The sequence below is a fragment of the Zophobas morio genome, unplaced genomic scaffold (assembly GCF_036711695.1).
Source record: "Zophobas morio isolate AGI-343-1 ecotype UQ-CSIRO unplaced genomic scaffold, CSIRO_AGI_Zmor_V1 ptg000004l, whole genome shotgun sequence".
In the NCBI taxonomy this organism is placed as follows: domain Eukaryota; kingdom Metazoa; phylum Arthropoda; class Insecta; order Coleoptera; family Tenebrionidae; genus Zophobas; species Zophobas morio.
In genome coordinates, this window is record NW_026972109.1 from 11,149,658 (window position 1) to 11,177,515 (window position 27,858).

Here is a 27,858-nt window from a genome sequence, read left to right on the forward strand (position 1 = left end):
AATCATAATTTTAGCTGGCTTGGACAAAACAATTAAACACGCATTTACTTAGACAGTTTTATTTTATTGGCTTTTATAATCACTCAAGTGACTAAATCGAGACCAAGCAATATATGTGTCTTCTTGGCTATCTCGATCTTGATGGAAACTGAATCTTGCATATAGCACGTTACGGTGGACAATTTTCACCCACTTCCTTGTTTGCCATGCAGTTGTTGCAGAACGTCTCAGACTGTGTCCAGTAAATTTCATACCAGAATTTATTCGATCCATTCCATATTTTCATGTAAGACCAATCTGCGTTATTTTGCATTAATGTGAGATTGCTTTGGAATTATTTGCTTTAAAAACAATTTGCATTTAGCACGAATAAAACGGTTGCTGAAAGCCGTGACATAAAACAAGTATTTGCTTTAAACTACTGTCAAATAGCTGCATGCACCTGCTTGATTTAAATCCACTGTCGCATTTGCCTAAACGTCACGAACGTAAATTTTCATTTGTTGATATCATAGCCCAGGCATTTCGAATGCCGCTTTTAAAGTATCACGTTTCCGTCAACTAGTGGAAAATAAAAAAGTGTCATTACGTGATGAGGCCATTTTTCACTTTAATTTATAAATCGTGGTCTTTGCAAAAGCGGTCGCCAATTAATTTTGGCAAAAATTTGACTTCCCAGTACGGATTAGTCGGGCCGAGTGCGTCATTTTCTTAATTTTAGAAATCTCCTTGTGATTTTTCATGTCTTCTCCCCTAATGGGTGTATAATGTTGTCTGGTCGGGCAATTTGTCAGGCGGTCATTCAGGCGTTCTGACAGCCGTCCACTATGGAATTTCTGTTTTACGGATTTTCGGTACACGCCGAAATCCCCATAAAACATAGCCCGAAAATTTATGTAAACGTCTGTCCGGACGGTGTTGATTTGTAATTGGCTGACGAAAATCCAGCGTGTCTTGATAAATACGACCTCGTCGGCCATTAATATGCAGCACCTAAAAGTTGTCAAAGTGAAATATTTTGAATCAAAAGTGCGGGCGAGATCGTGTTCTACCGAAGCTACCACATTCCAGACAACTCGTTATGCACGAAGAGGCTTTAACGTATTTTCTTTTTGGTCTGAAAACGGGGTTTTTACTTAATGTTTCGATTTGTCAATGAAGGTACTTAATAAATAATAGGATAGCGTTTATGACAAGTTACAAAGAGAATGGTATAATAGGAGGAAATAATACCGTCAAACATTAATAACTTCATATAAGTAGTCATGTTGCTTATACGGTTGCAGCTTTATAAAATTATAATAAATTGTCACATGCGGTGGTCTGGACACCAGCTGGGAGTCTTTTTCTTGTTGTGAACGCCATTCAAAACATCGGAAATAAATTACGGACCACAATAAATTCTTCCACAAAAAACAGTGACGATTTTATTGAAATTTATACCCACGGTAATATGGTAATTTTTGCCAGAGATAAAACTATTTTATTAACGATAATATCGGATACACCATTGTACACACGTTGTGACGACCCAATTTATCATAAATATTATCGCTGCGCCGAGAATCATGCAGACAGATCAATGCGTTGATCGAATTAAAAATGTACATTTATTACAGATAAGACCAGACATGAACCTGTTCTCAGTCACTATACAAATTAATCGGAATACATTGACAATGTTATGATTAACAGACTTGTCACAGAACTTATGTCACTGTAACTATGATCCCTTACAAAATCGGAACGATACGCCAGTGTAAAACTGGTTGCCTTTTTAGGTAAGCAGTGAATACACTGGTTCTGTAAAATGTCATTTTAAAATTTAAAGCTACGTTTCACACGTGCGTTATGGGTGTTTTTGATAGATTTTTACTATTATAATGGCTAACGAATGGATAATGTATTATGTTTTCTCGAATACTAGAAAACGAAAAAGTAGGTCTTCTGCCGTGTTTATCATCTGTCGGTGATTTTATTACAAAATTTATTTGATTATCCCCACCAAAATTTTGATGACGTCATTGCATAATTTTGCTGATTAAATTGTGTAAAATAATAATTGATACATCCATATTTGTGATAATCCGTTCCTCTTTTCAGCCCTATGATTGCTGACTTTAGACAATATTAGTGTCAATAAGGAAATCTCTTTTGTTTTTTAGAACTGTTTATACAGGTGGCTCAAAAAAAATTATGAAGGACAGTTTATTTTTTTAACCATTTATTATTTTGTTGATTAAATAAAAAACAGCTCACATAATTTTCTGAAAATTCAAAACCACATTACTGTTATTAGTGTTAGACTGCATGTATCAAAATTGATATGTTTGTCCCTAAATGTTGATGAACTGATCACAAAATTTCAATAGATAATCCCACTTGAGAGATGCGTGTAGTTTAATAACAATCTACTATGTACTATTTTTATTTTAATTTTTAATATACCGGGTGTCTGAAAAATGGCGGATTAACTCTCCGGTATGCTCTTAATAATAATCAGCTGGTGAGTCTGGGAAAAATACTAAACAAATGTTTGCAGTTAATTTTAAATCCCCCGGTGTTTTATTTTCGCATAAATTTACACGAATCTGGTGTTTCGTTGATTGAACTTGAAAAAAATCTTTCGAGCTTTTGGTGTTTTATTTTTTACGAATTTGAAAAAGTCTTGAGTGCCGCAGTGTTTTTTGTTTTTAATTTGGGAGACTCTTGGGTACCCATGGTGTATTAATTTGTGAGCACATGGAGATTTTTTTTTAAATTATTTAAATCAATTTTAGGGGATTTTGGTGTTCTATTTTTGGAAAATTCTGACCTGCCCTGTTTTTGGATTAATTTTGGTATCCCCCCTTATTTTTGAAAAATTTAAAACAATTTGAGCTTATAGGTATTCCTGTTTGGAAAGTATTTGAAAGTGCGTTGGAGCCTCTATTATCTTTTCTTACAATAATTTAATTAAATTTCTTAGAGGATACGTCAGTTGCTAAAATCAGTCTTATCTTAGTAGGTACTAACACCACCCGCCCGCCTTCTGTTTTCTTAAAGAATTTGTCATTTGCCAAAATCAGTCTTAACAGGTACTAATACCACCCACCCACCATCTCTTTTCTTAGAGGGTATGCCATTTGCTAAAATAAGACTTATCTTAGCAGGTACTAGCCCCGCCCACCCACCCTCTTGTTTTTTAGAAAACATGTTATCTGCCAAAATCAGTTTTACCTTAGCAGGTACAAGCCCCGCCCACCCACCCTTTCGTTTCTTAGCGGGTATGTCATTTGCCAAAATCAGCCTTATCCTAGCAGGTACTAGCCCCACCCACCCACCCTATCGTTTCTTAGAGGCTATGTCATTTGCCAAAATCAGTTTTATCTCAGCAGGTAGGTACTCATGACTAACTTTTACAAAAAATCATAAAAATTTATACGGACAAGGCAGAAATTTTGAAATGCCTAGGGTAAAAACTCAACACAGATTCATAAACCACAACTGTAGGAATACCTTCTTTCATAAAGTTTTAATAAGATTTACTATTGTAAATTTGGGAGATTATTTGTCTAATAAAAATCGATACAGACGACAGACAGACAGAAACGGGAGACCATTTTTTCGTACTTTTGGGGTAAATATTGCACAAACATTTTTGTAAAGTACTTGTGATAAAAAATCAAACTAGATTCATAAACCACAAGTGTAGGAGTATACTATTTTATAAAATTTTATTACCTAATGTTTAGTGTTCAAAATTTTGAGGTGACGTCGTCAAAGTGTTGATGGGGTGATTAGGCAAAAAAAAAGTTGACAAACGGTCTAGTAGTTTCAAAGATTATCTGTCTAATAAAAATTGACACAGACAGCAGACGGCAGAAGACAGACAGTAACGGAAGACCTATTTTATCGTACCCTAGGTGACATGAAATGCCTAGAAAACATGAAATTAGATATTCGTCGAATGGATCATATTACAATACTTCCTTAGTAAGAAGACGTAAAAAGAATCTGATAAAAAAGACTATAATTCACTTTTTACTTAATAATATAAATCAAGTGGTCAAAATATATGTACCGAAAAATATATACCTACATAAACTTAAAAAGTTAAAATCAAATGTAACAATTTGCAAATTTAACACATTTATTTTGATGTTCTCTGCTCACTGTTATGACAAGCGTTTTTTAAAAAAGGTCTTTCAAATTCTACATTTTTATTCAACGAATACAATAAGCTATTATGTATGTTATAGCAACACATATAAAAAGATAAATTCTTTCCTTTGCTGTAGGCGACATATATACATTATACCGAATGTGATTTTTATTCATTTCTTTCTGCTTGCGCTTCTGTTTGGTTATGAATACAATACAATAATTTCAAGGAGTTATAAAATATTAATTAATATATTAAAATTTATACGACGCAACGACTTTATCGTTCAGAAATGTTGCTATATATATAACAAAAACAAAATAATAATAAAAATAACAACTGTGTAGAACACACACCTATGAAATATTGTAAAACAGTTTCTTGTATCGTAGTAACAGCCTTAAGTATTGGAAATTAGAGATGACAAAACGAAATAACTAGAGATCTCAGAGGAAAATTGTATGTGCGTGGAAAATTCAGGTTTGAAAACACGGACAACTTTATCTGCCTAGAAAAAAAAAATCTTCAGTGAGAACGAAGATTTCGTCGTCCCCTGTAAAACCGGAAGTGACGCGATAAAATCACATAGTAGGTAGTAGTTGGTGAAGTAATTTGAATAACGTTCGGATGAAACATCCTGTATATGCGATGCAACTAAGTGCGCATCAGATTCGTGTAAATTTATTGTAAACGCTTTCCACAGTAAATCGAGTTTATTTGTAGCATCCGAACCTGACACAAATTAAGATTAATAAAGTTCGGAGTAACTAAGTGCCTCTCGGATTGATTTAGTGTCTGTCTGCAGGTCGGTTAAAATTTCTGAATGTAAAACTACACATAAACATGCCGACGTTTCGAGATGCGTGGAATTTTTTGTAGAGGACATACTTTCCGGGACGCACCTGTGCCTTGTTCGATAATTTTCCTTCCAAGTTGATCGGTTTCTCTCGGAATGTCATTTTAGTAGAGCCAGCAGAGCACTCCGCCTCGGTCCGATGGGCACGAGGAGGAGCGCGTTTTAGTGCGCCGATTTCAATGGATTAATCAGTTGCCGCTCTCCGTAAACAAAGCGTGCACTAGATAGGACGTAAAAAAGCTCCTCTCCGGTTGTGTCAAAAAGCTTTTACCGGCGACAAAAGATTTTTTACTCGAATGTCAGGTCGAACAAACGTGTGTCCATTCACCAGAATCATTCTAGTTAAGTGGTTTATTGTCATCCTCGATGACGATGGTATTCGGACCACATACCTGATGGTGTTCCCTCCCCTACCTCTCGCATATCATGTTCTGTCATGTTCCAATATCAATCAGGCTTAATGTCAAATTTGTTTTTATTCGATTACTCAAGTTAAATATAAAACCATCACGAGAGAAGCGGAATGCGCGTATCCTTTCCACCGGACAGATCTCACCAGTTATGGTAATTTTTACGGTGAGCGCTGGACCAGCGGTATGTACAGTCGCTGCTCTTATAATTTAATTGGTTAACAAGCACATGTCAGGCACTTACCGCTCGTGAGATATTTATTGCGAGAAATCGAAAACGCGTAATAACAGTTCACGCATACGCACCAACTATTAAAATACATCAAGACACTGTCGGCTACCTGAAAGCGTTATTCCTCATTTACCCCGGTCATAAATTAAGTTGGCCGCACTGCACCAGGATCCTCGCAAGGATATCACCGATCTGAACCCAGTTCCTCGTTGGACAAGCCACAACAACTGTCCGTTCTGATTGACACGTGAACCATTGATTGACGCGTCTGATGGATGCGATCGATCTCCATCAGTGTAGATCACGTTGATAGCAGATGCCTTTTTAGGATTCGACGATTGTTTGCTGATCTGACTGTTGATTTTCTGGAACGAAAGCGAAAAAACGATGCTTTTCTGAGTTGCAGTAGCAGCGAGCGAAACATGAGCGTGTAAATCTACGCAGTCGATCGCTAGTTTTAAAGTAGTTTTAATGGACGAGACGTTTTCGTCATTACGACGACCTACGCATACAAATTGAAATGATGAAAATGTGGGCTCGGAAATCGCGTGTTTTGCAGATTTTTAAATTAATGAAAAATTGAGCAAATAGGCGCCTCGGCGACGGTGTTAATCTAGGCATTTGACGTGTTTGATGATAAGTGTACACCAAGGATATCACATAAATAGACCCATTTGAAAATTCTAGATTTTTTTTACTTTTGGAAGTAGATTTCACGAACTAAATTGATAAAGTCTTTTACAGGGTAAGAAACCTTTGGTAGATATAAAAATAACGTTCTGAGTATATGTGAAATGGTTACTATGCTTTCTCGTGTTTCATGACTTCTAGAGTATGAAAAAATAGGTTCCCCGTTTTCATCTGTTTGTCGTTTGTGCCGATTTTTATTAGACAGATTATCTCCGATTGATTCCAAATTCTATGTGTATTATGTGAGTATCATGTACATGGTAAAATGCTCACTACATTTTTTTTTAATCATCCTCACCAACAATTCGATGATGTCATAAAAATTTTGCATTGAAATGCCGTCTAAATTTTATGAAATAAAATATCCCTGTACTTGTGGTTTATGAATCCGGTTTCATTTTTTAACCTAGAAGACATCAAATTTTTGGAAAAAATAACTAAATTTGTATAACAAGTATTTTACAATTTAACTTGCACCGTGAAAACCCGAAAGCTTTGAAATTCAAAATTTGCGGTATAAATGTTATTTAAAATTTATAAAATAACATACTCCCGCACTTGTGGTTTATGAATTGTGGAATTAAAGAAGTTAAAACAATATTACAAAAGAAAATAAGTGACGATTTTATCTCAAAGAAATGTGTAAACACACTAATTTAACTTTATAGTTTTTGAGATAGAATATTGGAAAAATTACAAGACTTTGCACGTCTTAAGACAGATTCTGAAAGTTATTCTAGCGAAATCCAGTGATTCCTCATAATTCAAAAAGTAAATATAAAGAATTCAATAAATAAAGGAAAACCTGGAAGGAAAAATAATACAGAAAAATGTAGAAGATGAAAATGAAAACGCAAATCAGTGATTAGAAAAAAAAAAAAAAAATCAGTGTGACAATATCATAGAATCATAGTGAAGAGCAGTATTTATTTGGAAGTTAAATTGATATTAAACAACTATTTGATGAGAAAATTGTGCATTTGAAAAAAGTACGGTTTTGACTTCATATTTTTTGGATTTGCTTATACGGGGTGTCCCAAAAAATTAATGAATTCGTGAATTTATTTTATTGATGTAATCAGGAACTGCAGAACCGAATGTTTTGAAATCTTGGAGATGTTTTGAAGTTATCATAAGCACGGTAATTTTTTTAATGAAAATGTGTTTGCTTATCCCCCCTAAACAATTGATGACGTCACCTCAAAATTTTACCGAATTATTCCTATCTAAAATATGCAAAATATGATCAGTCTATCCTTGTAATTTATCAATGCATTCATATTTTTTAGATTTTTTATACAGGATGACTAAAAAAAATTAATGAATCAGTCAGTTTATTTTGTAAAATAAATCAAGAATTGCAAAACTGAATACTTTGAAATCTTGCAGACGGTTTAAAGTTATTGTAAGCATGGTAAATTGTTAATCTAAATATATCTGTTTACTCCCCCCAAAAAACTGATGACGTCATCTCAAAATTTTGCCGATTAAATTCAACCCAAAATATGATGAGTTTTTACTTCTGATTTATCATTGCATTCAGTTTATTTTATTGATTAAATCAGGAACGGCTTCACTTCATTTTCCCACAAAATTTTGGGAATCCAATATTGTTATTTTTATTGTAGTTTAGGTGCGAGGGAAATTCTGTTGAAACAACTTTCGACCAATTTTTTTATCATAACAAGAGACTTAAAACATGTTGAAAATGGTAAATTTTTGTAGAGAAATATGTATTTTGCAATTACGCTCCGCTCCTCGGTCTAACAACGAATGAAAAATTCATCACAACTGAGATCGGGGCGGGTGGGTGGGATTTAATCTCTGTTTTTTTAACATATAGAGTTTTCTTTCAACAACAGGATAGTTAACATGTTTTCAGTTTCTTGTTGGAAAAAAAAGACTTTGTATATTAAGAAAAAAATGGACAAAACATAAGCCCCACCCACCCACCCCTTCTCAATTGTGATGAAGAGGTTAGTTGCAAAATTCTCATTTCTCTACAAAAAATGACCATACGAAATCTGTTTTTAAAAGGGTAGAACTTTCTAGAGAAATTTTGATGTTACAATTAAACTCCGCCCCTCGGTCTGGTTAGGAATGAAAAACTCATCACAATTGAGGTCCGGGTGGGTGGGTGGAGCTTAATCTTTGTTTTTTTTCTTTATGAACATAGTTTTCTTTCAACAATTTTATGGGACAAAGAGCAAGAGATATTAGTATTGCTTACGGGTTTTGTACGCTACCAAGTCAAATCGAAACGGACTTTAGAATTTAGAAAAAAAAAAGTCTTAGTCAACAAGGGCAGAAACAAATCTAAACAGTCATAAAAAATGACTAATGGAGATGAAACAAATTTAGGTCCAAAGTATTCTCTAATAGTCTTTAGATACAGGTTTCTTTAAAAAAGAAAGCTGTCCTAGTAAACAGAAAAAAGATCACCATTAGGCAATAGATTGACAAAACAATAAAGGCGGAAAGGACTTTTGAAATGAGTTTGCTGGAAAAATGATACACTGAGAACCAAAATGGGGCAACGAACTTATGAGTACAGTAGCATATTAGGAAATATGTGTGTTTATCGCCTTGATAAAATTTTTCGACGAAATAAAGTTTGTGTCAACCGATTAGTTATAATTTTTATTAAAATAATCACCTAATATATTGTGGCTTGTAGTACTTGAATATCAAGTGTTCCAAAACAGAACAGAATCTATTACCAGTCAACAAAACTATCAGATAGGATAAACTAAGTGATGAAAATAATGAAGTATCAGAAAACAGAAACCAAGTCATGAACTTGGTTCTGGGTACTGTTTCCATCTAGGAAATTTAGTAGTTCTAGAAGATTACGTTTCCATGATGATCATGATAATGACAATGATAATGGTGATGTGGTTGCCAATAGCCTCATCCCAGAATCATTACGGGATCACGGAACAGTAAAGAAATGTTGTTGTTCTCATAGAAAGTTAACAGATCTTCAGAAAATAGTGTTGCTGATATTATACTGATTTTATTAAATAACTCTTTGTAACATTGAGTCGTTTCGAAAAAAACCTCAACATTGTGTTTGAATTAGATATTTCTTGGAGGTGAAAAGGCTATCCGTTGAAGTGTCCAGATTATAGGTTGCGGAAGATGAACGTTAACATGTGTCGACGCACAATAAAAATTTTTGAAATAGCCCAGTGGTGATGTCGATCGAAGAAGCGGCAATCTTGGTCAGTCTTCGTGGAGCGCCTTGGGGGTCGTGCAACCTGATTTGGCGTTTTGCTTAGTTGTTATGAAAGATGTACCCGCAGAGATACGATCGTATATTGTTTGGAGATGTCTTTAACCTTTTGTCAATTTAAGAAGGACGTACAACAAATAAGTTTTTGTGTCGATCATACTTCATGAATTAATCAAATTACGAGACATGTACGCCGGTGGTAATTGGACATAAGCGGATTTTTGATCGACTTCTTACATAAATTCATAAAACGTCGGTCCGAGAAAGCGGAGGAGAGGTTGTCGTTTTGCGCAACTAAAGAGGGTGTTTAGGCTAGTTAAGAAAATTACAGTCTCTTATATGGAGAGGAAGTCGTATAAATCACTTGTTCTACCTACTTAATTATTTGCGAATTGCAAATGGGTGCATAATGACGTTGGAAAGGGGTATTAAGTTTGATTGATTGAATGTTAAGTAACGATTAATTGGCGATTTGGGCCGGTGGTTGTGGCTTAGGACCGCATTGAATAATTGGAGTAACCGCGTAGTGGTAGTGAAAGGTCGCACGTGGCGACATCTGCGGCGGAAGTAGTTAAAATATAATTCCAATACAAGCGGACAGGTGAAATTCAACCCCCCGTTTAGGGTCAGATCCCCTCACCTGCCACAAATCGTAAATCAAATTTCAAATAGATGGGCGTTAACTTATTAACTTCGATACGTAGCATCGGCCGTTATTTTCAGCTCGCCACAACGAGATAGCTGCACGTTCCTCCGCATCGCTTTGTTTCGATTGTGATCCGCATTAATTTCAGACTATAATTACAGAGCGCGCCGTGGAAAGTGAGACTTTTTATAATAAAATCGCCCCGAGTTTATCCGATATACGGACATAAATAAATAGTAAAAAAATGGACCTATATATTACGGGGCCCATGGTACTGTTCTTATGGGAAAATATCGATGAGAATTTAATTTATTAAAACGAGATTTATGCCAAACGTGTTTTCTCCTTAATGGAATATCGGCCCCCGACCCCGAGCTACGAATTTCGCCTTTTTTTCGATTCCGGTACGCGAGGAGAGGCTTTAATGGCTCCAAATAAACTCGCACGAGGGCACTGTCGATACCTCCTCGACCGACTGAACGTCCAACCACTTGACACATCAAGAAATACCTCACTCTCGACAACTTTGTATGTAATCCGAAATTACAGCATGTAAATTTCGTCGCTCAGCAATTTTAGCAGAAAAATTACCTTCAAGGCAAAATTTACCCAAAAATTTTAAAAAAGGTTCACACCGGATAAAACGCCACACTTCTGCGCAGTATAATTAAACCACATAATTTTTGCTTTATTCGCAGATATAATCAGGTACGCTTTAATGGACCTACGATAAATATTTATACCTTGCGTCAAGAAAATTGAGCCGATGCCTACCATTTTCACATTAACTTCCTTATTTACCTTTTTCAAATTTTTTGTACGGTTTGCAACATCCAGGAGCATCACTCTGTATAGTTTGCTAGCAGCACGTAGACAACCAAAAAACTTTCAGAAAATATTTTTATGAGCCCTAAAGAAGTTATTCATCTTTTTCTGATGAGTCGATTTTAATGCAAAGAATAAGCACGAAAAAAGCAAAATGTTGATTTCATGTAAATTTAATAATTACAGTGTAAAACTCATAGTGCTTTTTTATGAATAATTCATTTCGCGCTACTTACAATGCAACAGAGTAAACGAGATCTACGATGTGTTTTGTTTTGACCTAACACAATAAAAATACCCTGTTATGTCGTGCACATTAAAATTTTATTAACGAACTAACTTTTAGACCTTTGAGAACGAGAATTCTTGGAAAACATTTTGATTAACGTCATTGTCATTATTAAGGTTAAGGCGGAATCAGACAGCGCCTCGTGAAGTCACAGGAATTTTCTTATTTTTAGAGATATTCACCAGAAAGTAAATAAGCAAACTAATAGAGTAATTTTTGACTTTGTGTTCCAGTTCGTGGTCTTGTGCAGAGGGCTTTTATTAACTTCTATTTTCCCGTCGTATTTTATCGCAGTAGATCTTGTTTTTCTCCATAAAAGATCATAATAGTTCCTGTTTTTTTCTCAAAATCGAAACGTTAACTCAAACTCTAGCACAAGCATTGCAAATCTACTCAATTATCAAAATTTATTGATAGTAAAAACTGACTGATATCCCTTATATAGATCAAACGATAAGATCGATAAATTTTATTCGGCCATTTGATTTCTGCACTTCTGGTCGCGTCCACCGTCAATTTCCCAGCTTAAGAATCCCACCCGGTCGCCACTCCGGCCTATTTATCTTCTAATCAATCAAAGGCGACTGTGATTAGGGCACAATCCCGGGCATTACGGTCCAGAATCGCGACCTCTCCGGCTTGACGGTACCGTTGAATTCGCATCTTCAACACAAACGAACATCGTCCTTACAAGCCGAGGATGTCTTATCGCGTCGAGATCGCTATCCAATTAAATCTGACAATAGGTTTACGTCGTTGACACAAGTAGTAGTGCAGTACATTCCGGTCGAAAAATCTTGTTCTTTGTGGAATTGACGATGTCCTTTATCATTTTTTCTCTTATTTTTTTGCAGAGCTTACAAAGCGCGGCCAGGAGGGCCGGGACCAGTTGTGCTAACTGCAAGACGACAACCACAACCCTTTGGAGACGCAACCAAAATGGCGAACCCGTCTGTAACGCCTGCGGACTGTACTACAAACTGCATAATGTAAGTCGATGCGTTCTTGTAGAGGATAAAATTTTATGGAAGAGTTAAGTTGCAAATGCGTGGCAAACGAGCGGCGGTGAGAGCAGGGTGATATTTCGTTCGACGTTTTTTTACATTTTGGATCATCATAATCAACTTTCAATTAACGTACAACGAAAATTACTGATCTATTTTTCGTTACGTGTGTGGTTGGCGGCGATATTGCCACTAAGTTTACAAAGGGTCGCAGTTAAAAACATTTTGGGGGCAGTGCCTTTGGCATTTTGACTCAATGTTCCGATTTTGAAGACGAATTGTTCCAAGTGCGTTTTTTTGCATCTGGAACTCGCTTGTCGGGATTTTTTTTTCCAAAGGATGTTTTTTACCCATCGTGTATAAATGGTAGTGCGATTGTGGATCATAATGACATGTTCTGGCGACGGAACGCGTATGTTGAATGCCCGGAGCCGGTCTCCAGCCAGTATATCATACCAGTCCCCACGCCCACTTTAAACAACGTCGTTACCCAACAACAATAACAATTTGTTACGGGAATAGCGCGCGTCGTAATAAGCTGAACAGATCGGGTCAGATCTCTTGATACAACATCAAGAAGACATCCTACTGGAAGTGTAAGCTTGATACGTGATAGATCCGAAATCGGCACTCAAAGATCGCAGGAGCCGAATGCGAAGATGAGACCGGAATTTTAAAAGGAAAAGAGAGAAGGAAAAATTCCAGAGAGGTAAAGCGAAAAAAGATACGGTGCTTTGTTGACGGTGTGAGAAATTTAACTCTTATAGACAATCCGTGATGGAGCTTGTTAAATGCAAATTCAGTTTTGGAAGTTACCGGTCTGAAAGCCGTGCAACGATTTCAGGTTTCGAGTTTTCTGCCACCGAGATTTCAAAACCTGCCTGTCATGTTGCGGTGATTCATTGGTAAAGTGTTTGCGTACACGTTCGGTGGATTTTTGAGGAGACAATGCTTGCAAATTATTCAAGGTTCCAAGGCATATATACCTTTTCTTGGAAAATGATTTTGGAAAAAACGATACACTAACATGAATATGGATGGTCATGACTACCAGAACACTTTCTGTGTCTGCGAACTGTTCGTTATGATGCTATTTTTACTAGCTTAATTTGCTTTGATCACGACAATTGCATGCGAGATTAATAGCTTGGCTTACACTTGTCTCTGGGTTAGTCTGACAAGGAGCCCGCATGGTGCCCTGGTCACGTGCTAGTAACCGAAATCAATCTTATCCAGTGTTTAGGTAACTATCCGGAATAAGTGAGAAACCTCTAAATCTGTGTCTCGTGCACCCATTTTCAAGTATCATTTTGCACAAACAAATTAACCGTGAAGCAAAGTCATTGGGTACAACTTCATGCTCGATGTCAGCCTCGAAAAAGTTTCAATTAATTTCTCCAGCTTTTGTCAAGTTTTCAACCAATTAAGTTGACAGTGATTTATTCGAAACATCTCCAGACCATGTCGATATGTGTGTAATGTTAATGTATAATGAGTTAGGGATTTTTTATGTATGAGATGTTGTATTTTTTGCTACGTACAATTACTCAGCTTTTAGAACTTTCACCGGTTGATACACATAACATGTCATTATGAGATGATAGCATTGCGTAACCCAATTAATTGCATTAATTTAGTTAAAGTTTATGTTAATTAAGTTTATTCATAGAGAAGCCTGCACAAAATTAGCTCCATGATGTGAATAACTGCCGATTAAAACGGGCTCTAAAATCGTAGCTGAACGAAGATGGAAAGTTGTTTCGAATAATTTTACATACAGGATGGATTGTGGAGTTTTGTGGATTTTTTCTTTTTTTGTAGTCAAGCGACCCACTCTTGATCAATTATTTCATTACACGGTATCGATCCAACATTTCGTTTACCCACGCTTGATGTATTTTGGTCTTTTGGTCATTGTGTTTGTTTGTATGTCGTGTCCGAAAGTTGTTGAAACAATCGTCATTTGTGCATGCCAAAATTGGCAAAAGTTTTGACAGCGTAAGTAATTGAATCCAACTTTGGAATATAAACAAGCCGATATTTCTTGCCTCTGCCATTATCTACAAAGATATAATACAATTACTTTTGACGTTTATTTCTCTCCCATTCGATATAACAAGCGCGATTATGTGATTATGGTTCTCGGCCGCTCAGAGGTGAAAAATCTAGTAGCTATCAGCCGGCGGCTCTTCACAGCTTCCTGACTGATCCATCTGCCAACCAGAAAGTTACAACCGTTACTTAAAAAAAGACAGACGGTCTAAAATTCGGCTCTAATCGAGGTAAACGAAGCCTACAAATGTTGAAATTTCCCGACATGACAAGAAATTCGTAACAGAGAGTAAAATCCGTCGTGCCCACGCTGTGAAAACGACACTGACGAGCGCACAAGTGTAGTCTATCTCTGTGTAATTTAGTTTAGATCTGAGGAGCTGATTATCAAAAAATCTAAAGCGAAGATAGTCCGGCTTCTGTGTGGAGTTGCTCGGTTAGGTTGTACATTCGGTCTAATAAACTCGGTCCGAAAATAGACAAGTCGTTATTTTTACCACCACGCAACTTATTATTAATATAGTAGCCGATCACCTGCGGAGTGTACGTTAGATAACCGTGGTATCTGTCAACTACCTTGAGCTACCAAACGATCACGTATTATTTAATGGTTCTCATGATTTATGCGGGTGTGGTGCCCCGGCCTCTGCTCATATTTATCATGTCGCCTGGTGCGAGCACATCCGGAATTGGACCGGAGCGAAATGGACCAAGGACGGAGGTTTTTCCCTGATATTTATTAGACACTTTTCTAACCACCACAATTGATGTATTGTCCTTATCACAAACAATATTTTGTTGCTCGTTTTTAAATTATACCGTCTGCCAAAACCGAGTTCTAAAATTATAAACTACACAATGTATACTGATCACAGATTTAACTTGTTTCGTTTCCTCTAAGCGAGTTTTCAACGTAAAAAGCCGTTTATATATTTAATATTTTTGACGGTTCAGGAAGTTCGGATCTGCATCACTGTCATATGTTTCTTTTCACACTGTTGTCCTTGATTTTAGCAGATTCTCATTCCTTTATGAGACATATTATTTTTCGTATCCAACTACAAGTCTAAATGTGCCTGTGTACCGTAAGACTGAGGAAATGAGAACAGGGTACAACGCTTCCCGCTACTTCGATGTTTTTCATGGTGCGAATTGAGCTCCCGAGTTCAGTTTTTGTTAGTTGTATTAACAATGCTGCATTGTTGCAACGATGGTATCTTCATAAATAAGTAATAATAGAAGGTGGAAAGTCAGATTACTTTTTATGTACATCGTATTGTATTCTCTTATTATCCATCTTAATAGTAGAGGAGTATTGTCAATTCTTCAAAATGAATTTTGACAAAATTTTAGGGACCATTCAAGCAATTGGGGATAAATGAAGCTACTAAATTTGGTCTAATTTGGACAGCGATTTTACTTGCCACTTTTCAACTGTTTTTATTTACAGATCTTAAGTTAATAATAATTTTGATAACCTCTGGATGATAGTTGTAAAATTTTCGTGTAGATCGTAAAACACTTAGTTTACCTCATCATCACATCCCACCACGTGATGACGTCATATTAAAATTTTGCAAAGTAAATCTTAATTTAATTTTATAAACTGACATGCTTCTGTAGTACTTGTGGATCATTAAGCTGCCCTTATTTTTAACTTACAATTAGATATCCAAATTTTTAACTTACCGTCATCTCAGTGTTTAGTTGGATAAATCCATTTAAAATTGCTCCTACAGGGTGTCTCAAAACATGTATGAATGAAACGGTTCATTTTATTGATTATATCAAAAATATTTACCTAATTTTTTTGAAATTGTGGGAATATACATAGTACCTATTGTTATTTATTACTCAAATGATATATGTATCATATGTTCCAAAAAATCTCCTGGTAGTAGTTGTACCTAAAATTTATTAAAAAAAAAGCATTGCAGCTAATTGACAGTTTATTTGACAGTTATTTGACCGTAATTGTCAAACCAACCAAGGAACGCGTTGATGTTGCCATCATTGTTTTAAAAATAAATTTCATGGCTTGCTAGAGGAGTTTTGTTTTCGATCTTATGGTACTTGTGCCTACTAGAACGTTGATGACGTCGTCACAAAATTTCATTAAGAAAAATTGGTCCAAAGTTATTTTGACAGAACTTCCCTCGCACATGAGGTACAGGCGAAGGATTCTTCGAAAAAATATAAAACTAAATTTTGGGAATTTTATTATTTTTATGATAACACTATAAATTAAAATAAAAATATGTGTGAACTGTTAACATACTGGTAAAGACACATGTTTTGCATATGTTTCAAGTGAATTATCATATTTTATCAATTTGAATAAATGCAGTGATTGCACTGTAATAGTCTTGATAAATAATAACAGTACTGTATACTCAAATTTTCAAGAAAATGGTGTGAACGATTTTTGATTTGATCAATAAAAAAAATTCCTCATTAATTAACTTCTTGGGTCACCCTGTATAAGCAATTCTAAAAAATATAAATGCATTTGTAAACCATAAGTATAAATTCATAATATTTTGCAAAATTTTGAGATAACGTCATCAACTTTTTGTCAACGATTTACCATGCTTAACCTTAAAACATTTGCAAGATGTCAAAGGTTTCAGAATTAAATTACAAAATGTTCTTATACAATTTTCATTTTTTTCTCAAAAACCTGGACCTGGGGTAAAAACGGATTAATAAACTACAAGTGCAGGAATATCTTACTATACAAAAATTAAATATGATCTGCTATTGTCAATTTTGGAGATGATGTTATTCCGTTGTTGGTGAGGATGACTAGCCAAATTTTGGTTATCGTTTCACCATCTACAGAATATTCCTAACATACAGGGTGAGTCAGATAAAAAGGGACACCTCGAATAACTTTTTTATTTATTAGCCAAAAGTAATGATATTAACTTTGCTAATGGAGAACAATAACCCGCGTAAATACGTCAATTCATTGCTTTAAAGAAAGCAAAAGAAAAAAGTGTATTGCAGTTTTTTTTATTTAAAAAATGTCAAAAATAGCTTGGTTAACTTCACTATTTAATATTCGTAAATTATTGGAATTTTTCTTTAAAAAAAGTATTAATTTTTCTGACCAACGTTCGCTACTACAGCTTGACGTAAAATTTGATATAATGTTGGACTGCATTGTTCAGAAAAGCATAACAAGTGAAATTGTTTCATGAGTCTCAAAAATTCGTCATTATGTTATGTTATGCGGAGTATTTTTTTTCCTCAATTTTATAGCAAAATAAAAATTTAGAGAATTTTTTTTATTATTTTGCTTTTTATCAATTAATTCATGTTAATGAAGTGATATGTATCTAAAACTTATTCATCTTTATTTTTAAACTAAATTTCATTAACATAGGTTCATACATCAAAAAGTTATTCGAGGTGGCCCCTTTTAACTCACTAACTCAAGATAAAATTTGACAAAAATCGATCTGGCAATTTCGAAGATTATCTGTCCAATAAAAATCGACACAGACGACAGACAGACGGACATGGGGACCTATTTGTTTGTATCCTAGAGATCTTGAAACGTCCAGAAAACATAAAAGTAGGCAGTCTCCCAATAAACTCGATTAACACTTTTAGCTTACGCGGATGAACCAAAAATTGACTTAAAATATTCGCTAGCATATTCCTTTATGCACAGATTACATCTACATCGCTTTGTTTTAAATTATAGATGTTACCATAAAAAATAAAATTCGCAAGATCAAATTTAATAATTTATTTAAGAAACTGGACTTGTTCGATTTTGCTTCAAAGGCGAGGAAAATTCTCTTTAAATTACTTTCGACGAATCGTTATACAGTAAAATAAAGGAATATTAGTACTTGCCAAAATAAGGCTGATATTGCCAAATAACATACCCTCTCAGAAAATAAATGGCGGGTGGGCGGTACTAGTACCTACCCTCTAAAAAATAAAGGGTAGAGAGTATATCGTTTGCCAAAATCAGTCTTATGATGGCAAATACTAGCCCCACCCACCCACCCTTTATTTTCTTCGAGGATGTCCCATTTGGCAATATCAGTTTTATCTTAGCAAATACTAGCCCTCTAGGCAAATAAAGAGCGGGTAGGCGGGGCTAGTGCTTGCCAAGATAAGGCTTATATTTCCAAATAAACATACCCTCTAAGAAAATAAAGGGCGGGCCGGCGGGGCTAGTACTTGCCAGGAAAAGACTGATTTTGGCAAATGACCCACTCTCTAAGAAAATAAAGAACTAGTACTTACTAAGATAAGGTTGATTTTGCTAAATGACATACGCTCTAAGAAAATAAAGGGTAGGGGGTATCTTGTTTGCCAAAATCAGTCTTATCTTGACAAATCTTGGCCCATACTTTATTTTCTTCGAGAGTATCCCATTTGGCAATATCAGTTTTATCTTAGCAAGTACTTTTGAGTAAATTAAAAAAAAAAAACAAATCGATTATAATTTTTCGCCGATATTTGTAAAATTTCCAAGTCTTCATTTTTTCATCCTTATTCCCCTCTTAACATAATTCACTATTATGAAACCAAGGATGATACCAGTGAAAGTTTGCAAGATGAGTCGAATAATTCTTCAGATTATTACCGCACTAGCGCGATAAATCTCATTATTTTATTGATATAAGTCACGATGAGATATTATCCGAGTTTTGTAATTACAGGTAGGATGACGGTGTTTACCCATGCGTAACATACAAATTTTTTTCTAAAATTTCAAGCGTTGACTAAATATTTTCGGAATGTCGATAATTTATTTACGTTATATGTGGAATAAAAGTTTCATTACTACACGAGTGTGAAATTCATACAAATCACAACGCAGCATATTATACATATTATCAGCTATTGGTCGCAAAACATCTGCAGCTTAGATTTATCGCTGGATCAGGTTACTTGATCATTTACGTTTATTTCCAGCCTTGTTCACCCGGCGAATGTAACGTTTGACGATAATCGGGAGTACTTACAGACATAATTTTAAGGTGTCATACAGCTTTGATTCAAAATATTTGGTACGAGGTCAAATTGACTGTGGAAGTAGATCTTATCTGGTTATCGCTCAGAAATCACGATACTATAGGTTAGGTGGGAAGGATACTTGAACCAGTTGTACCATATCGCAAAACTTTGAGGATTTTTTTCTCTGTAGATATTGATCTTGGTCAACACTGATGTTGCCAACATCTTAAAAAAATTCACGAAGTTCGACAAGGCCCAGTAAGTGTTTGAAACCCAATTAGTGAACAAAAAAAAAAGGTAAATTTTCGCGGATTTTGAACTACGTTTATAATATGTAGTTTTTGCACACTAGTCACTGATTCCGTGAATCGTCAGCACGTAGCCTAGGATCGTTCGCCACCACCTTAACCGCCTTCGAAAAAAATTCGGCAGCTCCTTTGTCGCAAATGAATATCGTCCACGAATGTATGATGAACTTTACCGGTTTGCGGCAATAACGTCACCTTCGTCGTCACCTTCGCGGTTTCCATTGTGATGCGGCTCGCGTCCAGATAAACACCCGGAGCGGACTTGGAGTTATTGCAATTAAATTTGCGCGATGTGATGAGAGTGCACAAGAATCACAAGATCCACCTCCAGCCGCATTCCCCGCCGGACAAATTAGATCTCTCGCGGCAGTCGGCAAAATAGTTCAATTAGGGAAGAAATTTTAGAGGCACATATTGCGACACACTAATCACATATTCACATGCTGCGGTCAGTGGACTGCTGTTGCAATTCCTCATAAAGAGGTTCTTTCTATTGTCGCCGCCAGGACATCCTCTTGTCACGTACTCGCATGGTTTGTAACATCATTGACTTGACGGTCGAATATTGTGAATAATATGAGAATAATTCAGGATTTTTGCGCTTGCGGTTGAATGACTCGAGGCTTCGACGAACATGGACTGACTTTTAATATGCAAATGGTAGAACTGTTTCTGATGTATATTAGCGGAGGATTCGCGAATAGGAGATGAGATGGTGATGGAAATGGGTCGAAATTGCGGTATGCGGATGTGTTTTGCTGAGATTGCGAGGAGTGACAGTCGGGAAAAGATCAAATTCAGGTTACGTGGGTACTTGACTCAACTGCGCACAGCATTCGTTATTCCGCAAATAAGTCATGTCAGAATATATGTATTCAGATGGTATATTTCGCGAAAGTTTACGATGAAAACTCGACCCATTTATTATGGTCTTTTCCTGGTTCGAAAACTTCACCTGGTCACACCTTTTTACGTCTTCATTAACTTGGAGAAAATTTGAGTACGATAGACAAGGCTTGTCACATCCTACGTAAGTTATCAGTAAAATCATATAACGACAGTGTCTACATGTCGTTACGACCACGTTTTCAACATTTTTTTTTACGTAAAGATAACGAAAAAAAGGTCAAAAATTGTCAAACATAAGCAACTGTTAAGCAGAAATATTGTCTATTAAATCACAGTACGCTAAACACACCCGCGACACCCAGAAATTGCAAAAATTGTTCACGTCTTTTCTTAACGATGTTAACATGACTACTTTGTCTAGAATGCTAACATCGCTGACGACACGTGTTGACTTTTTATAAAATATCAATGTCGCGGGTGTGTTTAACGTGTTGTATTCGTGTAGAAAGGGATCAAATTCTTTTTTTTTAGTAAGCCTATTGTCCAGTTGTAACCAAATACTAATTAATTTATTCTTGTTTTATTATTCATTTATTTAAACAATCTGGAATGGGCGTGGAGTTGAATATAAATACAAAAATATTATAGTATAGAAAATAACGTCCGCTTCGTAGCTCCTAGAATATGAAAAAGTAGGTCTCCCGTTTGATTTGTTTATTCGTCCGTTTGCCCATGGAGATTATAGTTATTAGACAGAGAAATTCCGAAACTACTGAATCGATTATGGCAAAATTTTAGCCGCATTTTAAGATTACCATGACCATGACAGTGCTAAAATTCAGCATGCTTTTTTAATGTGGATTGACACCTGACTTATATACGTGATCACAAAATTTTCAGATTAGGGTAGACTATGAAAATATGTCAACAATTTGAAAACGTTAAAATCAAACTGGAAAGCCACGATTCAAATGATTTATTGTTGGAACAGGGAAATCAAAATAGTTTTTAAAGTGACCATAGTTTTCTCCATTTTACCTACTCTGGGCAAAAATTTGAAGTTTTACTCGGAGGGATTAATCGAAGAAAGAAAAGATATTTCCATAACCTAGGCTAACTTGAAAACTTTTTCGTCCGTTGTAAACAGAGATTGGGTAATAAAATGTTTGGAAATTTTAAGAAAACTGTAGCAATTTACAACTTAGTTTGTTATTTTCTTTCCATTCCTATTTCTTCTCGTTCATTCATAATTTTTTATACCCTTTTCTCGATTTATTTTTGTTCTATGGTGGAGTGCGCCCAAATGCCAAGTGGTAAACCCCAAGGTTGGAAAATCGCCCCTAAATCAAACATAAAATGTGGAAGTCAAAAATCGTTTAATCTACTATTCTGGCAAAAAAAAGAAAGAAGCTGTGACTAAGTGCACTTTGGGCAGGTTGAAGATCCCTTAATTTTCAGCTACAAAAAACTGCCTATTTTTCAAAAGGAAATCAAATCTAGCGTTCCAAATCAATGCAAATATTTGAATATCACAAATTTAAAATAATAAGAGAAAGAGAAATCTGAACTCCATAGACAGGTTATAACACGCACTCCACATTTCTATGTCCAAAAAACCTGCTGCATATTGTATTCATTACCCGCTCAGCTATTTAGGCAATGACAAAACCGCTAACAGTAATTAGAAAATGTGTGTTCCGCTGTCACCACACGAAACTGTGCCTTTTTATTTCAGTTAAGTTCAAATTCTTTTGAAGTGGTAACGATGACTTAATGAATATTAAAATTGCTTAAATTAATTACGTCACATTGAAAAATTTTTACCAACAAAGAATTTACATGCTATTAAATGTGTTAATTAAACTATCAGACCTCCAATAAAATATTAAAGTCCTCTTGTTTTTCGAGTTCACAAGGATATGAAATTAACCGCAACTTTTCGTGGTCCTTTTTCTCAAAATGGACCAACGTTTGGATCAGTTTAAATGGCATAAATGAACTATTAGCAGTTTCGAATGAGAAATTAACAAGTATGCCATAATGTAATATTTAAATAAAAGCAGGACCCAGAAACAGTTAAAATCTTAACAAGAACTGTGAATTTACAAACAAACAAAAAATTGACACCTTCATAACATCTCAGATTAGAAAACCATTAATAATTAATTATGCTTGTGGGTACGATTATATTTCGTTTAAACAATGACTATTTGATGAAACTACAAACTAAATTTAACCTAGGTACCCTTAAGCTCATCACGTGGTCAAACCAGACAAACAACAAGTGAAGCATTAAAACCAAATCGAATCTGCATTACTACCATTACCAACCCTGAAAACTACCAACTTAAATATTGGCATTCGCAATTCCCTAGGACGGGCTGCCACCCTAACTGAAGTGGCACAGGGTTGTCTATGTTTAACGATTTTTCGTGATTTATTTTATTCGCAGCGCGAATTTTGAATTCAAACTGGGACACCACAATACGTTTAAAAATTAATATTTTATCGGTATCAAAAAATTGGTACTCACATTCACTGTGCCTCAAACAGCATGAACGTTCTATCTATCCCATAAAATGGGAAAAAACCCTCATTTATGTTTGTTATTTGGCCATCATTTATTCTAATACTAGGTTGTTTAGTGAAAACCGGATTTCACTTGCAAAAAGACGTTCTCAATTAAAAGCAACATTTTCAGTAATTATTATCAATTGGTTGGATAAACTCTAGAGCGTGAAATACGTGGAACAAGTTCGGGTTTATTATTTGCATCAGTTGAAACACGTTATCACGTTAACATAACAAAAAATTCATTCACCACCACGTTTTTTTATTTAACACAAACTTCAGCAAATTATTGTTCCATTTGAGAAATACACATTGATAAATGTGACTCGGTAGTACTTTCTATTATTTAAATGTTTTTATAGATGATACGGTTCCTTTCATTGTTCAATTAAATTATGTACATTGAAATAGAAAATATATAGATTGTGCTCCTGGGGCCAGGTTAAAATAAACAAGCAATAAACTTTCGTTGTGAAAGTTGACGAAAATAATTGACAAACAAATATTAAACAATATTTTTCTTAAAGGACAAAACAGAAAGCTGAGTTTGTGTTATAAATCATGGGTAAACTAGATTGATTTTATTCCTTATAAAGCTGCTCTAACTGGTAACAAAAAGAAACCAGTTTCAAGAATGAATGAATTTAAATTTTTAGCATCGTCGTGTTCTTATAAGTCTTGATAATTAACTATCTGTCTGTCCAGTGTGGACTAATAGTATTCGAAATAACGTAAACTCGTTGCTTCTTTTGTGACACTATTTACATATTCAATTGGAAACAGTACTGTGGAATATTTAGAATCGTAGACCCGACAGAGTACTAATCATGCAAATCTTGGATAGTGATGAGTATGTAGTGAGAAGTGCATCAGACAGAAGTTAACAGCTAGTAGTTTGAGTCGAACTCAATAAGCATATATCCCTCAATACACTAAAGTGGATATGATCCCATTCTAGCCGATGATAGCGAACGTGAAGTATCAAATCAAAAGAACTGTAGTAAAAGACCGGCGTAGGTAGACAAAGTCATGACACAATACAGGCCAATTTCCTGGATACAAGCGTCGCGACAATAGAAACGTTTCAAGTAAAATAGATTACCATTATCTCAAGGGGACATGCCGCTACAGTATCAATAGACGAGCAAGTAGTAAGTATATCCCGTACAAACACCCCAGGATTCCGCCCCTATTGTAAGGATAAAGTATCATTTCGGGAGCAATTCAAGACATGTTGTCATCTCGGTCCGTCGGATAGTCTAATGACAGAGCTCGCAACTAGGGGAACATCAAGATCGAATGCCCAGATAATAGGCTAGTTTTGCCCGATTTTACAAAAATCTCCTGCATTATACACACAAAGAACATGAATTGTGAAATTAGATCGTGACTTCGCGTCAGATCCTCAAACGCCAACCTAATTAAACCCGATCTGATCGGTGTTATCGAGTTGGAATCTTAAGAAGAGGGCTCCAACAACGCTGACGGTGCTGCTGACCGGAATCAGCCCGCTTCCGCCGGAAAGTTCCGGGTCATTGCGTCCGGAGGAGCCTGCAATGGAACGAATTGTTATGTGGAGAGTTCTCCGAATGTATAAATTATTTTTTGTTGATGAATGGCTAAGAACGGTAGCCCCGGTTAAAATCCCATGTTCCTATTACCGCAACTGAGTGAACGTTTTGATTTATACTAATTGGAAATAGCTCACAAGTTTCGCCCGGAGCGGCCCGAAAACGTACGTGTTTAATTGACCGATTTCGGGACCCACCTACAGTGGCGGATTGGGAAATTTCGGCGGCCCAAAGCGACCGACCTAAAATAATTATTACACAATTAAACACACACGACACCCACCAACTCGAGACACCGCAAAAACTGTCGCCCGACACCTTGCATTGTTACGAGAGGCCGACGACAACCTTTACCTACAAAATTTAAGGGGTACGCTCAAGGTTCCCCAGACCAAACAACGATCACCTCCGTTTAACACGATAATAGTCTTCGGGATGATCAAGATTGATTTGGCTGGACTCGAAAATTCAAGCAAATTAAAAAAAACGCTTCACTACTTAACTATATATAGCATATATGACGACGTGGTAACGACTTAGTTAGTTTACATACATAAGTAGAAACAGTTCGTTGATTAACTCTTGAGTTTCTTCATCGGGCGATCATCAACTCCGGCCAAGATCATATCCCGTTACACTGGTATCTGGAGTACCTTAATCCCTCGCCTTAATTCCGGTCCAAAGTGACCGTTTAGGCGAGTTTACCTATTGTAAACTCTGCATAAATTTTAGCTGTCCCTTTTTAAATTTCAATCTTAAAACCCATACAAATAGATAAGTCAGAAACTGGACCTGTAAATAAAAATTAAAGAAGTCAGACAATGTTGTAGCAATTATAATAAGTGAATTGTACTAAATCAGCGTACTTTTAGAGTTAAGGTGTCGGATTAGTAAACGCCCGACCTTGACCGGAGTTAAGGTTCTCCGTCCTCACCTAAAGTCTTCGCAGAGTCTTGTATTGTAGCTGTTTTCCGTTTAAAAACCACTACAACCATAACTAAACTAAAATTTTCAAAAATTCGTCAAATGGCCTTGTCGAGTCCGCCCCTGCCTCCGCTTCACACGTTTCTGCCCGAATACCATGCCCAAGCCCATAAATCTCTAATCCGGTAGCGTGCATTTAAAGATGTTTCTCCTTTGTTCCAGGTTAACCGACCCTTAACGATGAAGAAAGAGGGCATCCAGACGAGGAACCGAAAGCTGTCGTCAAAAAGTAAAAAGAAGAAGAGCGGCGGTTCGTGTTTGTCGCTCGGTGGTATGATGGGTGATATGATGAAGCCTCTGGATAGCGGTAAAGGTGGTTTCGGAGGCGGCGGTTTCGGGGGTGGAATGGGTGGCGGACACCCGCATCTGAACGCAGCTTTACACCCGCACCACGCCATGAGCCATTGGTACCAACACAGTACGCACCCTCAAGGGTTCGTTTCGGGTCCGCCGCCCCCCGCACCTCCGCCCACGGCGTCCTACCATCACCACATGAGTTCTTTGAGCGCGGCAGGGCTCGGACTAGCATCGAATGGGATGGTAAGTTGTAAATTTTTTGTAGTTTATCTAGTTCTGGTTATAGGGTTTTTTATTTTTTGGTAACAAGTGTGCGTCGAGATGAAGTTGGCTGAATAATATTAATGTCGTTGTCTTTTTGTTTCCAGACTAGTTGGCGATCGGAATACACGTGATAAAATGGAGTAGCCTGAAAAACAAGGAATTTAATGTAAGAATTGTAGATATTAACGTTAAGGATTTAATTAATTGAACGTGATCATAAGAAAAACTGGTCGTCTGTCATTATGTACATTTTATTTAGGTTTTTTGTAAATTCGTTGGGTGATTTCGTGACCAGTTTGTATGTATAATTAAGTACAAAGATGAAAGCGTTTGTAATGTATTGTATATAGATGTTAGTTTGTTTTAAGGCATTTTTAATACAAGTGATGTACATAGAACAAAAATTTTAAAGACATGTGCAATCTTCACGTTATTATAAAGTATTTATATGTGTGAACGAAGAGATATATGCTGGTCCGAAAGTCACGCTTGCGTTAACGTTCAAATCAGACCGCTTCGGACCAGGTTATATAGACTGCAAATAATGTAAATAATGAGAAACAAGAACATTTTATGAGTTGTATGAAAGCCGACCAATTTTATTATTAAATGACAGTTTTTAAATTATTATTCATGTGCATAAGCATTTTTATTAAAAAATTCTAGTTTAAAACACGCGCACCCTGTAGAGAATTCCGGCCGGGGTTTAAAACAGACTATTTTTAATATATGATTTCAAGTCACAGTACAAATTCGTGTTAAGTTTTACATTTTTAACGTTGCCGATTCGATACAGGGTGCTTCCAAAGCCATGTTACAATGCGGCGTTTTCGTTTAGACGCTGTGTTGATATTTGAATCGATTTTTCGATTTGTAATTTAAGTGAAATAGCATAATTAAAATTTTCAAAAAAATGTAAATAAAATTCGATGTATGTATATGCTCTTTGTGTGATATATAAAATATTCAAACCATACATATGTGTTTTATTTCTGACATTCTGACGGCAGATTAGGTGACGTCCACGACAAAGACAGTATAATTTGCAGGTAAGTATCTAGTTGGTGATAGTTATGAAACTATAATGAGCAAAATTTTATAAAATGCGGAGGCACTTCCTATAGAAGTGTGAGCGACAAATGAGCCCAATCTGATAACAGACGCGGAAATGGAATAATGTATAATTTCCAGCATGATTTTTACGTGCACGTGTGTAATTAATTTAAATGTGCTAAACGCAACGTTCCAATCAGTGCCGATGGGACAAAGACACCTTCACTTAGCTACCGGCCGGTGACCCTATTAAACTCTAACAAAGCACATTTTGTTTTATTATTTTTGGTCGGCTAAATTTTTACATATTTATGAGCGGATGCCGAGTGCATATTTTAATAGTAGTCGACTTGCATAAAGTCAATATTTAACCGAAAAAAGTAAAAAATTGCACAAACTTACGAATTAGTAGTCGAGAAACAGCCCGGTGTGTGTCGAGCAGGTGGAAGTGATCAGATGCTCGAATAATTTAAAATAAATTAAATTAAGACTGATTGATGTATTTATTTCTTTATGGTGGGACATTTCATTTAACCGTATTGGCTCATCGTGTAATTCGTAATCGGTGCAACTAATCGAAAATTCTTTCATTGCT

General features: G+C 35.9%; 1 protein-coding gene across 1 annotated transcript in view; it reads left to right on the forward strand.

Moving 5' to 3' along the window:
- LOC135141331 (GATA-binding factor C-like) overlaps positions 1-27,186 on the forward strand; it is a 72,302-nt gene extending 45,116 nt beyond the window's left edge. The window contains exons 5-7 of the mRNA XM_064072336.1: positions 12,182-12,316; positions 25,812-26,189; positions 26,315-27,186. Of these exons, the coding sequence (XP_063928406.1) occupies positions 12,182-12,316; positions 25,812-26,189; positions 26,315-26,341 (540 nt within the window). The 3' untranslated portion in view covers positions 26,342-27,186. The remainder of the gene's footprint in view (positions 1-12,181; positions 12,317-25,811; positions 26,190-26,314) is intronic.
- Positions 27,187-27,858: the final 672 nt, after the last annotated feature.